The sequence below is a fragment of the Pristis pectinata genome, chromosome 20 (assembly GCF_009764475.1).
Source record: "Pristis pectinata isolate sPriPec2 chromosome 20, sPriPec2.1.pri, whole genome shotgun sequence".
Classification (NCBI taxonomy): domain Eukaryota; kingdom Metazoa; phylum Chordata; class Chondrichthyes; order Rhinopristiformes; family Pristidae; genus Pristis; species Pristis pectinata.
This window is the reverse complement of record NC_067424.1, coordinates 29,872,816-29,890,610: the sequence shown is the minus strand read 5'-3', so window position 1 is coordinate 29,890,610 and position 17,795 is coordinate 29,872,816. Positions and strand designations below refer to the sequence as shown.

The following is a 17,795-nucleotide window of genomic DNA, read 5'->3' as shown; positions in this document are numbered from 1 at the left end:
TTGCTGTCTAGAATTCTTGTTGTAGAAGTACATTTGTGTTGGAGAGGAAAGTGCATCGAATTTTTTTTTTGATCCTAGTCTCAGATTAACAATCTTCTAGCAATGAGTGCTGAGAATCTCTCTCAAACTCGCACAGTGTGCGGGTTATGATATCTCTACCTTGGGGAGGGAAAAATGAGGTAATATTTTGCTGCTTGACAAGGAATAAGTTTTTGTCTTAGATGTGTAATAATAGTTCCCCAAAGCTAGCCTGAACTCTGGGTTAGTATGAAGAAACAACAGCCTAGAAATCTCAATGCATCCAAACCAGTGTCTAAATTGGTTGTAATGGTTTCACTTTGACGAGGTCAATATTTCAATAGTGAATAAGTGTGTTACTGAATTCATAGACAGGTATTTCTGACTATTCTAAAATCAGGCATGCCTTTTGGAATGGTAATGAGGGAATTTTTCACATGGATGTGTAAGTGTATAAAACTCAATTCTGTATCAACTCTTGGTCATGCCTTGGTTTAACTGGATAATGGGCAGTGAATGCCAATGGTAATTGTTAATGGATGCAGCCTGTGCCCACAGATGTGACCAATTTCAACGGTGGCCGCATTTCAGAATTGCGGCATTGACTGTAAAGCAGTTAGAACACCATATACCAATACCATAATTTACCAATACTCAGAAATTGTGAAAGGCTCCAGGTACAAGTCCTCCTTTCTTACAGTCAACCCAAGAGAACATTAAGAGCAAACTGTGGATTTTTCCCCCTAGGAACCATTTTCTTATTTATTAGATAATATTTTCTTTCAGCTCGGCAATTCCTTTAATTTTAATGACCTGCAAAATTGTTTCTTGGGCAGGGTGATAGTGTATTGCTTGTAGATCAGGTAGACTGTGTCCAGCACAACTTAGTTTTTTGTTTCAAATGCTGACTTCACACCAAACTGAAAAGTCAAATCAAAATTAGTTGCATAATTCTCTCAACATTTTTAAATATCTAATTTAGTAGCTAGCAGGATCTGTATTTATTAGTCCTTGTAATCAATACTAACTTTTCATAATATGCAAGCTGCCTGTAAACTGATATTAGTTTAAAATTTGCTGCAGCTTTTGTTAAAATTAACTAATGTCAAAGTGGTGGCAGGTGGGTAAGTAAACTGGATGAGACATCCTGTTAATTGGTGGAAACCTATAGTATCATAGTGAGGTGGAAATAGTTATCGCAAAGAATGCTATGCAAATATTAGTTGCTTTTGGCAATGTCAGTAGAAAAGTAAAGCAAGAATATGAAGTTTAACTATGGCTAACAAGTTAAGTGTTTGGTATGAATTGAAATGGATAGAATTACAGATGAATGAAGTTCACATTTTCCCCTATCCCCAAGAACGTGCATTTGTGACTAACCAAACTTTAGTAAAAAATCAAAATATTATATAAAAGGCTTTCAGAGAGTACAAAGTTAACAAGTACAACAAGGAATTAAAATGGCAATTGCAGTATTGGCCTTCATTGTATGAGGTATACCAAAGTAGCAAAGTCTTTTTATTTGTTTGGGGTTATGGCAAGACCATGTGTTGTGTGCAGTTTTTGGTCTCCTAATTTGCCTTGGACACAGTGCTGAAAAGCTTCACTAGATTGATTCTGGGCATAAAGGGATTGTTTTGAGGAAGGATTGAGCCTATACAGTACTCCCTGGAATTCCGAAGAATAGAAGCAACCTTGCGGAAAAATTTAAAGTTCTGAAGGATCTTTACAGGGTAAATGCTGTAAAGACGTTCTCCCTGAATGAGAAGTCTAGATCTAGCATAGTTTTTGGATTAAAGGATGCCCATTTAGCATTGGTTTAAGGAGAGATTTCTAAAGATTCATAAACTTAAGAAATTTCTACCCTAGAGAACTGAGAATGCAGAGACATCAATTTTATTCAAGGCCAAGATAGGTTTTGCATGATGTGGGAATCAGATGGAGGGAAAAGGAGTTGAGGCCAATGATCATACCCATCTTGATCTCATTGAATAGCAGAGGCTTAGGATTCATATGGCCTACTCTTGCTCCAATTGCTTGTCTTTTGTTCCAATCAAGCCCAGTGACCATTTTGCTGTAAGTGACTGATTTTATTTACTTGGTTTGTATGTAATTTTCCTCCATACTGTGCATTTATCTGGAGAATTTGCCCTCCTTTTTATTGGAAGGAGTTCTTGTAGTTCATGTTTCCTCTGCTTGAAGTCTTTTGAGTAAATTGGCTACATCAGTCATGCCGCCATCCACTGCATGGTGCACTGTTGTTAATAAACACTGGCTTTCTTTAAGTGATGAAGAGTCCCGATTCTTTGGTTGTTATGTAGCAGTCCTATTCTAATGTCATGAGGCAATGGCTCCTTTCCTCTGAGTACACCACCTTTTCCCCTCGCGAGTTCTAAATTTACTGTGACTGGGGTTGTCCAGTAGTTGGTCCTTGGAACATTACAGTCTTGGTACCATTTTATATTTTGCCTGGTGTGTCAATCTACTACCGTGGACTGTACGTTGTACATTCCATATATCCATTCTATGTTGATGTATATTCTTCAATAAAGTGGACTGCCATATCTTGAAAATAAGAAAGCATGATTATAGATGCCCACCAGCATTGATAAATACCATCATAAAGTAACTTCTGCACACTGTCATTTGGAAGATGAGATGTGAGACAAAAAACAACTGTTTGCCAAGTGCTGCTGTTGGTGAAGAGAAAGGCAAGGGAAACATTTAAGAGGACTTTTTAGAATTGTAAATGTAACTGGGCATTTGTAATCGTGCGTTCTCCATTCAATAAAGGGCACTCCATTTCTCTCCATTTTTTTTTGTTGCAAGAAAAAAATGAACAATCATGCTTTGTAAACTGTAAATTGATTTTTTGATAAAAGATATTGAGTCCCTTGTCAGCGCTAGCATGCAACCTCAAAGTTTCAAAGTTGCCAGTTAACTTTTTTTAAGCCAATATATTGACGCAGCTCATGGATACCACCAAACTAATCACTGGAAGCTTACAACAGGAAGGAGCCATTTGGTCTTTTGGGTCCATGGACAAGAATGATCCATTTTACCCCACTTCTTTATGCCCATAGCATTTTTTTAAAAAAAAAAGCATTTACCCAATTCCTTTCTGAATGCACAATTGAACCTCTGTTCACTACTACATATCCTTCCGCACCACCACTGTCCCTCCCCCTGATTAGTGCATTCCAGATCTGAACCACTCACTATATAAATTACCTTGTATAATCAGATCATGTTTTGATTCTTTTGCCAATCACCTTTATTCCATGTCCTCTGGTTCTTGAATTTTTGCCAATTGGGAACAATTTCAGTCTATTTCCTCTGTCTAGACCATTTATGATTTTATATACCTCCTATCAAATGCTCTTGCAACCTCCACTGTTCCAAGGAGAACAAGCCAGCTTCTCCATTTTATCTACTTAACTAATATCTTGCATTCTCTTGTCATGTTGCTAAATCTCTTCAGCAGCCTTCCCGTCCTTCCTAAACCTTTGTGCCCAGAGCTGGAAACGATTCAATGTGGCCAAACCAGAGCCATTGTGAACTCCTTCCTCTTTCACTCTGTACCTCCTACTTATAAAATCCAGGATCCAACACTTTTTTTTACAGCCACTTTTTCTCAATTTTTCCATGTCAATGCATAATTCTGTTTTTTTATTATTATAATCACAAAAAAAATCCACAAATGGAAAAGAAACTAGCCACCTATCTGAAACTTGTGATTGTGCTTTCAAGGATAGTTATTTATTTGTCTGAATACAAATTGAATTTTTAATTTTTCTCATGAAGTTGAGAGCTGTTCGTCCTTAAATGGAATTTTCCAAATTTGGATAGTGAGGATTAGATTCAAACCATTCAATTGCACACAATATCCCAAACTAGGCAGATGAACCCAAAATCAAAGGGATTTTGAAAAGCCTTTGACCTTTATTATTTCCTGTTACCCACAACAATGCCACTTTTTGACCATATTTGTGTTGTGGGTTGGGAGCTGTGCTCAAACTACCCAAATTGCTTCCAAACCCGTGCAGAGCGCAGTAAGGTCAATGTCATTCTCATAATCTGAGTTTGTTTTGATTTTGGTTCTGTATGTGAAAGGTGTTGAGGAGTAATGAGATGGTTCAGTCATTGAAATAAATAGTTAGCTGTTGTTATCTGTCATTGAAACCAAACCAGAGACAATGTAACGGTTTCTTTACTGGGTTAGCACATAGTTGTATCTTGCCACAGAGGATTTTAAGATTTCCTTTGATTATCAATGTAATTAACCAGCGTGCTCTTTGTTGTTAGAAGAATGTAGCATTTTCCTTTAATAGCTATTTAATATTATTCATGTCCTGAAACGTTCCAAGTTTTTAAATGTATTTGCAGAATTATCAACGTCAGGAATATTTTAAGTGAATGTGATTCACAGATTTGTTGCTTAGATGGTGCCACGAAGACAGACGTAGTAGAGTTTGTTGCTCACCAGGCTCCCTGGAAGTTCAGTCTTCAGCCCAATTGTATGATCATCCATCATTTGCTGACCTAGTAGCCCATCCATCTGGGAGAAGTGATATTTGACACTGCCCACTGTGTGTTTCTTTCCCCAGGGTTAAGAGCTGCCATGGGCTTCTTTCAGGAGGTAGATCTGGTGACAAGCAGTCAGTCTAATGTTTGGTGACAGGTTGCTGTGTTTTGAATGAAGAGTTAGAAGAAAAAAGAGGAACCTCTCCTAAGTGACTCACTTTGTAGCTAGAGAATTATAAGGAGAAACTTAAAGGTATGCAAGTGTACAGGAGTATTTGACTGGTGTTACTTGCATGGCAGCACATATGAATGTTCAGGACCAGGAAAGAATACTTTGGTACATAGAGCTCACAGTTGAATTCAATCACTATGTAACACACTACTTAAAAATCCTTCAGTTTCTCTTCCAATCAAACACTTGCCCACCTCCTATCCAATCTGAACTCCGTTTTTCTTTCCACAGATGCTGCCTGATCTGCTGGGTATTTCCAGCACTTTTTGTAATGTAGGTAGAATTGATTCTTGACTTGTACTATATTTTTCATTAACCTCCTATACAGTTCTGTATCAAAAGCATTGTGATAGTTTGGATAAACTGTAACCTACCATTTGATTTAACTTGCTGATGGCACTAACATAAGCCTGGTGACTGTTTTTAAGATAGTTGCTACAAACTGTTTAATTTCATAATGCACAATAATTTTGTCACATTGATTTATTAAATCAAGTAAGGTTTTCAATTATTTTTCTCTCCTAAATGCACTCTCATGTCAACTCCTCTAATATCTTGCTTAGTTGGCCATTCTTGTGTTGGCCTAGCAGCCTGTTCAGTAAAGGAATACTGAGCTATTGTCTGCCATTGTTCATCCACACATTTTCCAGCAAAGGTCCTTGGATAACTTGTTTATCCTGTCCACTCAGGAGAAATGGTGCACATGGCTCTTCCTAACGCAGCCTAGAGTTGTATCATTTAATGATTTATCTAGTTAGCTATCGGAGAATCAAGTTTACAAATCTGACTTTTAAAATCCTGGACTGATTTAAATGCTTGACTCCTTTTATACCACTGAAATGCAGCTTGTCTCCTGAAGTTACCAGGTGCACAGATTAAAAGATTCAAGGTTGTGCTCAAAGCTTCCTTGAAATGCAACATTCCCACTGACTCCTGGCCTATGCCTGCTTTGAGTAGAGAAGGATCATTCGGAATGGTATTGAGAATGAGCGTATCACCTCAAACTACACACCCACCTGCCCCATTGGACACTTTCCACCCCATCCGTGGAAGAGCTTGCAGTTCCCACGTTTGAGTGTTGCATAGTGTCCCATAGAACCAGAGTGGAAGCAAGTCATCCTTGAACCTGAGGTATAGCCCAAGAAGGCGACACGATGAAGAGCTGAACTCCAGTGGGGTTTGCTTTTCACTTAACGTTTTTGTGGATTTGGTTGTTTAGGTAGGTGAGAGTTTCTTTACCAAATTTAAAATAGAAATGGCTACCATGATGAAACTTTAATCAATGAAACCTTTGGGGGGGGGGGTGGAGAAGTGACTTTTCTGCCACATCTTCATACATGATTCAGTCATATTTTAAATGCATGTCATTCTTTTTGCTTAAATCTGGAATCAATGAGTATATTTTTGTTTTAATTGTGTAATACTGTATATGTTTAAAACATAGCCAGGACTGACTTCCTTTCCCCCTCATTAGCCAGTCTTGTTTCGACCTCTACCGTTAGTCTCCAATCCATAAGCGTTTGGTTCATTCATCTTATTTTAAGGAATTGATTCTGCAGCTGTCAGTCTTGTCTGAAAAATCATGTGACTATTATTGATTCTTTGGTATTTCAGAAGATATTAATATGAACTAGGTATAGCTTGCAGGGGGTTTGGCCAGAAAACCTGCTGATCTTTTTAATTAGAACTATAATTGATCATTTTTGTCATTCTTGGCTGTGATATGCATCTAAGTTGGTTAACAGGAGTTAGGTGCGATTGCATCATAAGTTTTATTTTGGAATAATACCATTTTGTATTGTTTTCTACCTCAACAATTAATATTCTGTGCACTTTTCCCTGCCAAGTGGATAAATAGTGACTTGCTGTTGAGCATTTGACAGTGTGCTGGAGATAGCTGTTGACAGATGAACAAGAATGACCTGAGATATATCAGGGAATCTTTCTTTATCTCACAGGAAATGTCTGCTTCTCTTTGGGCTGTAGGATGGATTATTAACTTGCCAAATAGAAAATTGCAAAGGCAATGAATCCTAAACATTCTGCAGCTCGTGTCATTTAGGACTATTTTGCTCCCGATGTGTTTTATTACAAGCTGCGCTATTGGGCAAGCAAAAGACTTGGTGCACTGATGGACCAATAGTTTGAAGATAATTAATACAAACTGGGATTGATGGTACCTAATTTGACCAATGATTGCATTCTTAAGAGGTTGCATATTGAGTGGATGATTTTGTTTGTGAGTAGTTGTATTGTCTTGCAAGGTGGTCTCAAGCTAGTTTGATGTGACGAATACAGTGTAAAATCCAAGTTTTAAAAGGGATTGGATTAATGCCAAAGTACCTTTTCCAGAAATAGGCAGACACAGTCGACAGAAATAGGCAGTCTATTTAGTGTTTACAAAGCAATGAACTAAAAGCCACTCTTTGCTCATGCGGATGTACCTTGTAGCCAAAGTATGTAATTTTCCTGTTCCTTGAATGCATTCAGTACACTATTTATTTCAGTAATTCAGATATCCTTGGAACAGAATATTTTCCAAGGAGGGAAGTGCACTTGCCACAAAATCTCAACACTGGCTCCTGTTACTTTCTATAGCTGTCCTTTTTATCCCCCTTAAGAGTTTACTTTGTTTTTCTGGCATTTTATTAATCTTAGAGACACCATACTTGAAGCCAAGCAGATAATTCACCGTAAGCTCTTCCCCTTCCACAACTTGCCTTCCTGTGCCCCATCCCCCTCCTCCAACCTACCCCTACCCTAACAACCTTGTCTTTATTCACATGGTCTCTGCCCGAAACTTGGATCATTAGTCTGTTTGCTGGATGCATATGACTGACCTCAAACCAACAAAATGACACCCACACAGATTTGTGGACTGAATTGTGCCAGATATCATAATAGAGTGTTAATGTGTGTTCAGTGAATGCCCAACTCAAGTGTGCAGAGTAGGCAGACCAAGATGTCAATCTACCAGCTATTCAGTTCAAGTAAAGCTTCCATATAACCATCAATGTTTAAACGTGCATGAAGAAGCAGCGAGGGCTATTCCCCTATTCTATTGAAAGGGCTCATTAACTATTTACCAGTTAATTATTGGTTGATTTCTTCTGGTTCTACAAGTGTTCAGTGTTTTCTGTTTTAACTAGCAAAAGTTTGCAGGGAAAGCAAGATGTTGCTGACTTCAGTCCTTTCGCCCAGACCAGTTGTCTGCCAAAGTATGTACAATAATTGGCATTCCTCCTGGAATACAACACATCAGCAAGAAAGGATGAAGGGCACACAGAGCAGGGCAAGCTGCTGAAACCGATGAAAGGGGAGAAGGGTTTTCGACAGAAGGCCACACTGGCCAGGTGTGTTCAAGGAGCTATCATTAGACCTGAAGCACAGTGAGGAAAATTATGCAGATGTTGGTGCTATAAGGACTTCCTCACAGAAATCTTTTCCCCCACATTCTAGATCAACCTTGGAGCTGGGAAAGGACTGCATTTTCAGAGCCTGTCAATGTGACCATGGTAATGTGCTTTGCCAGGCTCTTTGCTGACTGCAGCTGAAGATATTTGCAGCATATTATATCTGTTCATTGCTTTTGTGGGTGGGGTTTTCACTAAAGCTAATATTCAAAATGGCTATTATTCTTCCCTCCCTTGATACCAGCAGATGAAGAGAGCACGTGATTTTAGCTATACTTGTACATTGTCCCATAGTGATACAATACAATCTGAATGCAAACACACATTGTGAGAACTACATATCCACACTACCCCACAATGGGATTAAATGCAGTTCCCCTTCGATGTTCAGCTGTTGAGTGATAAGAGACAGTGGATCATGCACTGGGCTACTGGCATGATGCCTTCAGTCCTTGACAGTCTGCTGTGCCAACTGCCACTGCAGGAGTATAACCAAGTGCAGGGAAAAGAACAGGAAAATAATCCAAGCAGTTTCTGCCCAGGGTGTCTGAAGGACATAACCAAATGTAATAACAAATTTCAACTCCCCTTCACCAGTCATCTCTCGCCTTACAATGCTTCTTGTTGGCTATCGCACTCTGCCACAATGCAAAAAAAAATCATCATGCAATAAATGTTCCAAACCAAATGAATGAATTAGCATTCTGTACAATAGTCAGTTAAACATGCTTATCTGTTTGATGCCTCTATTCAGCCCTATCCCACTGGCTTTGTGGAAGGCTACTCATTTTGAGTGTGTAAGGCTGTGAGTAACCTTGAGCAGCTGTGGGCCTTGATAACCCAGCTGCAGGTACTAACTGTACTATCACTGCTAGGGTGGCTGGCCAACGGGGAACAATGAGGGTATCAGTGGAGCGACAGGGTTGGTGGATGAACGTTGTGTCAAGTGAAACCAGGGTGACCATGGGGATGAGCTGTAAACAAGGTTTATCTGGTCAGTGAGTGAATGGGAGAAGTTAGAGAGTGAGAACATAAATAAAACATCTGGATGCATCGTGGCTTGGTGTGGCAACTGCTCTGCCCAGGACCGTAAGACAACTGCAGAGAGTGGTGGACACAGCCCAGCGCATCATGGAAACCAGCCTCCCCTCCATGGACTCTGTCTATATCTCTTGCTGCCTTGGTGAAGCAGCCAACATAATTAAAGACCCCATCCACCACGGTCATTCTCTCTTCTCCCCTCTTCCATCTGGTAGAAGATACAGGAGACTGAGGGCACATACCACCAGGCTCAAGGACAGCTTCTATCCCACTGTGATAAGACCACTGAAAAGTTTCCTTGTACGATAAGATGGACTTGTTTGACCTTGCACCTTATCTACCTGCAATGCACTTCCCTGTAACTGTGACACTTTACTCTGTATTCGGTTATTGTTTTTACCCTGTACTACCCCAGTGCTCTCTGTACTACCTCACTGTATAATGAATTGATCTGTACGAACAGTATGCAAGACAAGTTTTTCACTGTACCTTGGCAGAAGTGACAATGATAAACCAATACCAAAAGAATACTGGAATTGCAAAACATAGAGCAGGAAGACATTCCTAGCATGTTGGGTTGGGCAAAAACAAAAAAAAACAGGTTGAGCCATTTGTTGTAACTGTTGCAATGAGGTCCAGTACAAGCTTGAGGAACAATGCCTCATCTTCCATCTGGGAGCATTGCAGCCTTCGGGACTTGCTATTGAATATTCTAAAACTTTAGGTAACTTGATTTCTGTCTGACTGGGTACATCTTCCTACCCTGCATTGTGCAACTGCTACATTCTTGTATCTATGTTCTCTAACTGCTCCCATTTACTCATTGACCAGATAACCTTTATTTACAGTTTATCCCTGTAGTCACCCTAGTTTTACCTGATCAGAGAGATCTCCCTCCCCCACCCTCACTGCAATTTAACAAACTTCTTTTGTCTCCTTCCTGGTTCTGATGAAAGATCTCTGACCTGAAACATGATCTCAGTTTCTCCTGCTACAGATGTGGCCTGACCTGCTGAGTATTTCCAGCATGTTCTGTTTGTATTTTAGGCTGAAATAAATGCCTTTAATTGGGCACTGTGAATTTGGAAAGTCTAAGCATTTGTAAATACCAGATAAATTAGCAGTGTTTCGTCTTGTATTGGTGTGTGGACAATAAAAAGTTGCTTTAATGCTGTTGCTCCTTTAAGAATTGTTTCATGTGAATAGTTGCTCTCTGGGTTACAACAATATGCAGAGGAAGTTCCAGATCTTTTCTGTGTTAAAGAAAGCAACCTTAAGAATGCTGCCTGAAACTAATGTATATTAATAAATACCTTGGATTGTATGAATTACCAACTATTTTCCAATATCCTTGGGAGTTAATGAGAGAGAGACTGAGACAAAAATCTATAGGTTGCTAACCAGTTCTATACTGATCTTTTTATATTTGGTGACATCTGTTCAGAATTTGATGCTTATTTTATCCTTGGGTTAATAGCATTGTCAATTTATTTTCACTGGTTTTATTCTCTTGTATAAAATTGATTTTAAAATGTTGAATTTTTAATGAAATCTAGACCCTATTTTCACTGAAAATCTAAAGCAATAGAAATGATTTGGACTGTGTATGCAATGTTTGTGGTACTGTCTCTCAAATAGGCACTGCCATCCTGTGATTTGAAGGAAAAATAAATCCCTTCAGCTGTTCATGTAGCAGTTATGTCACTGGAATCCCTGCGGCTATATTATTTACACTACAATGCCCCGATTGCTGCCCTGAACCTGTATAGATAAATTTCTTGTGCTTCTGGGGCCCGTGAACCTGTGTAGCTAAATTGTGTGCAGGCTGTCACATGTCCTTTGAGGGATGTAGCTCAACTAATGCCAGGCAGAGATTAATCCTCGGCACTAATTCACAGCCTCTATCGCACAAACTCGTTGGGATAGGCCAAGTGGGAATTATGGTTTAGCCATTGACAAAACCACTAAGGGGATTTCTGTGAGATGAGGTTTGTTTTTTTTTAAAAATCCATTTTTCGATTTGGCATTTATTTTCTGTCCTGGTTCAGTTCTGTTGATGCAGTGCTCGAGGCTATAGTATGCATAGTGGCTGCAAGGGTGAGGGTATTGAGCTGTGAAGGTTCGCAGTGACCTTTTTAGTTTTGTGCATGAGGTTTCCTGTAATGCTTGGGCCATTTTTGTGTCTCTGCAGTGCATGAAGATTTGAAGCTCAGTAACAGTGCAGATAATTCAAGGTCTTGGTATCGTGCAGAAGATGTCAGGCTCATACGACGAATCCAGTGGATTAGAGGAAACGACTGACAGTTTCTGGGAGGTACTGCAACTTTCTTGCTATACTTGAGAAGATGTGAATGTTGTAAGATCATTAAGACATGCTTGATTTATTTTTTAATCTAAATTTTGTAGCAAACTGCATTCTTGAATTGAATTTAGATAAAGGGTTAATGGGTTTTGCTGCTTTAATACTGCCGAGTGCTGGTAAGGCTAATATTCATTAATCAGGAATTGGGAGGTGGAGCTGTATGTGCATTGCAGAAAATATGCTGCAGCTTTACTGAAATGATTCAGGAAAACATGAACGATATTTTGTTGCGTAACCACGTTCAAGTGCTTGTCAGAAACTACAAGCAAATGTAGCTATTTGTGACATAACCGAGTATTTAGCTGTATGTGGATGTGTATTCACTTTGAGGCACTTTGATCTGGCAGTATACTTATGGTGTCTAAGGTTGTACTAAAACTATTTTTGCTCAAGGACTGGTTAAAAATATACTTAAAGTGCATGGATGTAGTAGATTTCGTCAGAAGTTGTTTTTTTTAAAAAAAATATAATCCTTTAAAAGATAAACTAATTGGAATGTGAGGTCTCCTTAAAATGCAGCTTCCTCCTCTTAAAGTGCTGACCCTTTCTGAGGCATTACTTAACAATTTGCAGCCCTCTGTAGCCTGACACATGACTAATGTTTGAGTCTGGAGACTAGGTGTCTATAAACTATTTCACCAGGACTGAGACAATCTTGGTCAAGCAAGATTCTTTTCTACACTTTTTTCTGTTTACCCAGAAAACGATATAACTAATCATTAAGAGAACAGAAGAATTCTGGTTGTGATTTGTTTTCAATATCTTGTCCCCACATCTATCTATCTCAACAATGATGAGGCCTATTTTGCAACCCCTAATGATATGCAGCAGAGTGCAGATAAAGCATTGAACCATACAACACCTTTGCCTTGTAGCTAAGTGCCATATTGGGTATCACAGGAAGCAGCTGTGGTTGATTATAAATAATACTTCATTTTATTCCTTCATATATTTCCAAGATCTCTACACACTACAGGCTGTCCCTGCGTAGTATCTCCTGTTTGCAGATCTTCATCAATGCTGCTCTTAATTTTTTTATTATAAGTGGCTTGAAATTACCCCATACACGCTTCCACTTTATCACCATCATTAGATCTGCCTTCCATGAGGAGCACTCCTTTTAGTGCTGCCTCTCAAGTTATTTATGAGGGAGGAGTCAATACTTCACTAATTTCACTCATCTTCATTTGGATTTTTTCCAATCCTGTGTGTGTCTAAACACTTTCACATGTTCAAATTAACCTAACCAGAGAAGAGACTGAGTGAAATAACGGTTAAAACTATAAGGGCAAGCATTCGGAAGCCAATATTAGATTCAATCATATTGACGCTAAACTAACCTTTATTAGAAGTAAGACAATCTTCTAATATTAGTTCCTATTTTTTTAAAGTAATTAAGAAATGAAGTAAATAACTTGTCATTTTATAATTTCTGTACCTATAATTGAAAGAAGTTAATCTTCAGGAGTAAATTGAAGCAAATTAATAAATTACATTTACTGATAATAGAAGTATTCTGAATTTTAAAGGTCGCTAAAGAGTTAAAGTGGATTACATTATGGAGTGAAGGTAGATCATCCATACAGGATAATTTTGGTCTCTGTCTATCTCTAGATGGATCAATACAAATATAAATGACTGACAATGCTGCAAAGTGAAATACTGTGGTGAATTTCAAAATATTTAATCTTATTACAGATTCAATAAATGGTCCACCATTATCAAACTATTAAAGTACAAAGCCTTTCTAAGGATTATTAATATACAGATGGTGATTAAGTCAGTCAACCTGCTGATTGGTGGAATTGGGATGGGAGAAGAGTTGTGAGATTAAGGAGGAGAAAGAAAATATTACCAAAGAAATTGATTAATTTGACTTAAACAGCTTTTGAGAATTATATTGAGTTTAAAAATATTCTTCCCCGATGGGAAACCATTTTCTGTTTACTGTTTTGTCAATTTTAGCTCCCACAAAGCAGTGGATATTGGCTGAAGATTGGGGAATACTTGAGGAATCTTCTCAATGGGGTTGTGTGAAGATCTATTTAAAAACACTAGATTTGATCTCAGTGACATTTTGCAAAATTAATTATTAGAATTGTACTGTTCTGCAAGATGGTTTATATATCCACTTCAATTAACCTCTAAAACTATCCGTTTTTAAGAGTGAAGCTCTTTGGACTTTAAAGGTTAAATCTAAATCCCATGTTGAGCTCAAAAATTAGCAAATGAAGTGTAATCTTTCAGTGTTCTCCTCAAGGACAAACAGCAAATCCAAATGACATTTTATTCCAATGCCATTTTCCCTTTTCGTGTTTACATGACTATGTATCTCTTTGCAATCCTATTTTTGAATGTTTCCCATTTTTTTTCTTTAAATGGCAATATTTCTCTGCTCACTTATTCTCCCAACTTTTGGGAGAGTAGATAAACTGCCTCCATGTTTGTAGCCAATGATCACCTTGAGATGGCTGCTTGGACTTTTATAGTAAGTAGTATATTACTGTATCAAACAAAATGGTAATTTCTCCATGGGTCTTTAAAATCAAAGGTTATATTTCAGGTAAGGTTCTGGAGAATTTTTTTTCAAATGTGGAATGCATTATTATCTGGAGTGTCTATATTTAGATTGTCCTACTGGAGCTAAGGTTTCTATTTTCCTCCATATTGCAGGATATACTGTATCTGCAATGTGAGAAAGGAACAGCATACTTCAACAAACCATAAAATGTATTAAAAGAATTTAAATTGATTAATGCAAGATTCCAAATGCATATTACTCCCGAACAAACGCCAAGTACATCTGATTCTAACGCATCTTTTAAAGTGTATTTGCTTTCCCTTTATTTTTTTAAGGGTTTTAAGGTTTACACCTGACTTTAAACAAGGATGCAGTTCATCTAATGTTGTGCAAAGTCCATCCTTCCATAATTAAATGGAGAATTGATACCACCAAAGGAGACAAAAGTATGTATCCTTATGAGTCATCTGTGGCAGATGGTGAAGGTTATGAGTGTTAAAAGTAGATGGAGAACAGGGAGAAAATCTTGTGTGAAGGCAGGTGATGAATTTAGTCTGCACTTGATTTTTTTTCCAATTCCCATGTTTTCCCATTTCCCACATTGATATTAGTATTAATGAAATTGGCAGAAATAATATTTCGATCCCAAGGTATATGTTTGGTGTTAGACCAGATACACCATTACCAGTGCATTGACAGCCATCAGCATTAGCTGTTGTGACACTTTATTCACTTTTTGACAACATCACTTCTGTCCTATATGCCAGGTTAAATCATGTTAACTTGTACTCTATCTGGAGAGTTGAGCAGTGATCTGATTGAGGTGTGCTAAGTAATGGTCGTTCAATGGGGTGGATGCAGTGAAAATGTTTCGTCTGGACAAAGAACCCTGAAGGAGGGGATGTAATCTTTTTTTAAAAAAAATTAAGTAGATCTAAGCTTTCAGGAATAGAAACAAAAATTCACATTGAAGGTTGCGTAAGTCTTCCTCAAAAGACCATGCCAATTGGATTAATTGAATCTTCAAAGCTGAAGTTAACTGACATCTATTATATAGGGATATCAAGGGATGCAGATCATAGTTGGGAGAATGGTATTGAGCTACCTTTAGCTGTGATCAAACAAAATTGCAGGTCAAGTTTGAGTTGTGCAAAATTTCTAAGCATTTATTTGGCATTTAAAGCCTAAAACAAGCTGCTATGTTATTTTTGCTGTTTGTGGCAAATTTAACATCAGTGATGCATATCGGGTGCTTCTGGAGGCTGAGCAGCTTTGATATTGTAATTGCATTGCCTAGAGGTACTGCTACAGATGAAGTCTTTGGTACTGTTCAGGAAACTAAGTTCAATTTAAATCTATTCAGCAAAGAAATGATACTTGAATATCCTCATCCTACATTGACCTGAATGTTCCAGGGGAAACTTCCTACTCTCCAATCTGATGGGCCCACACTTTCCTGGAGCAGATCTGAAATAGCAAATTGGTCCATGATGTTGGCTCCAACCTGATCAGTGATACCTTGTGGATAAAGGACATCACCCACTGAAATACTTTACAGCCTCTAAGCCATGCCCAGGTTTAATAACTGTCAAAGATTCTGAATGTCTGTGAGTGTCTTTGACAATTTCAAACATAAAACAAATCTCAAAATTAACATGTTTAATATTCAAACATTAATATTTGAAAAATTAAAATGCTTAAAAATTTAAAGCAAGTTATCAATTAAATGAAAAATGTTTAAATCTACCCATTTTCCTGGCAGCTTTTTCTCTCCATTGAAATGAATGGAATTACTGAAGCCAGCTTGGGCTCAATGGGCAGATTTCCCGGTGCAATTGCTGGGAATTCTGGCACTGTTTCCAAAGGAGTGCAGTGGAAATGACTATGGCAAGACCTCTTAGGAAGTTCAGGACTGTGGCATTTGTGCTTGTTTGCTTGCCTGGTTGTGCCAAACTTCATGATGGGGAAATCTGGGCTAATGGGAACTTCGTAAAATTGATTTGTCCAGTGGGTGTGTTCTATAAAGAGGAATTGATAGAAAGCCTGAAGGAAATCACTAAACTGAATCCACAGAGGTCAATGTTTGGATCTATTTTTCTTGTATTCGGTTCAGAAATCTGTTAATTTTAAGTTGAAAGATTTTTCATTCAGATTGGTTTTCATTCAGGTGGTTAACTTTAAATAATTGGCTACTGAAATATAATGACAAAAGTATTATGCATTGGGATACAGAATGAGAAATGTGGGGTATACAGAGGGGGGAGAAGAATCAGTGTTGGAACTGGTGCTGCAAATACCAAGTGTGAAGGATGATGTCATGAGCATAATTTGGAGAAACTTTACATCTACAGCTTGTGCAGAGAGCTTGCTGAGATGAGTAAACAACAAAATTATGCAGATTAGTTGAATTTTAAAAAAAACCTTTGAGAGAGAGCAAGTTGATGTAGGTTGACGAATAAATTTTAGAACATACTTTGATATTTGCAGTGAGCTAAAGTAGGGGAGTCCTGAAACTGTAACAACCATGACAGAGTAAAATGGAGCGCAATTTTTCACAGGACCTTGTGGCGTACTTGGCCACAAGCTTGGTCAGTGGTGAATTTTAGTAAGTGACTTGAATGGGTAGATAGACTAGCTCTTAGTGAAGGAGTTCTAGTGAGGAAGCCTAGGTGGTCAACAATGATGGAATCAGTGTTGCTAAAGAGAACAGAAATCTTGGAGAAAAATAGTTTTCAGGAAACTTCAGAAATTTGGATGGTCTGCCAGGGAATTCCCAAATCAAAGAAGGTGGGGAATGAGGAAATGACACATCAAAGTTGAGCAAGGAGTCCTGCAAGTACGTTATCCTGAAAGAACGTAGGGTGAAACTAAGGAGCTGTGAAGATGAGCTTGAAGGCTTTGAAATTTGTAGGAAATACCATGTAGTTGCTTTGGAATGCAGTGAACCTTAGCAGCAATGGTAATGATAGCAGTGGAAAATTTTAAATTGGTAGCTTCTGAACAGCACTGTTTACAACATAATTTATCAAGTATGCAGGTATAAGGCCAGAAGTGGAGCATTAAAGAAGTTGAACATCAAAGTGATAAAGGCATTGGTTAGAATCTTATAGCAGCAGGAATGAGGTTGAATGTAGCAATGTTTCTAATTGGGGGGGGAGATGATTAAAAATGTGGAGCAGGCTGAAGTGATGAGAAATGTAATGAAGTAACTGACTTTTTCACTTTATTCTCATGAGATGAATTGATTTTGCCAATTTAAAAAATAGGATAATCCAGTGGTTTAACTGTAGCTTAGATTGATGAGATTTGAAGTTGTTACTCCCTGGTAAAGATAATGCATGTAATAGATTTAGGTATTCTCCACCTAATTCTTAGCAAATTCAGCCTCTATTCTGTTTGATACACATTAATCAAGAAACCATAACAAATTTGGGAAATGGAAAATAAAAATCACTAACATAATGGATGGTCCTTCTACTAGATTGAAGGTAAAGCATTTTGAATAGCATATAACAGTTCCCTCAATCTGTTGGAACTGAAGCTGACATGGCATTGCTCTATGCTGTAGTTTGACTAAAGGCATCTTATTCCTCAGCCCTAACTGCCCTCTCCTCGTGTAAGAGTTCATAGTTTTGTATCACCATTTGTCTGGACTTTTGTTTCATATTTTTGTATCCTTGACTG

The 17,795-nt window shown here is 38.1% G+C and overlaps 1 protein-coding gene across 7 annotated transcripts in view; it reads left to right on the top strand.

Moving 5' to 3' along the window:
• Nucleotides 1-17,795, top strand: part of pacsin1b (protein kinase C and casein kinase substrate in neurons 1b) — a 187,163-nt gene that overhangs the window by 94,032 nt on the left and 75,336 nt on the right. For 6 of the 7 annotated variants that reach the window (XM_052034640.1, XM_052034643.1, XM_052034638.1 and 3 more), the window contains one exon: nucleotides 11,420-11,542. In XM_052034640.1, coding sequence (XP_051890600.1) covers nucleotides 11,483-11,542 — 60 coding nt within the window. In that variant the 5' untranslated portion in view covers nucleotides 11,420-11,482. Of the gene's footprint in view, nucleotides 1-11,069; nucleotides 11,217-11,419; nucleotides 11,543-17,795 lie in introns of those variants that run through there. The other variant, XM_052034637.1, reaches the window with a different exon arrangement.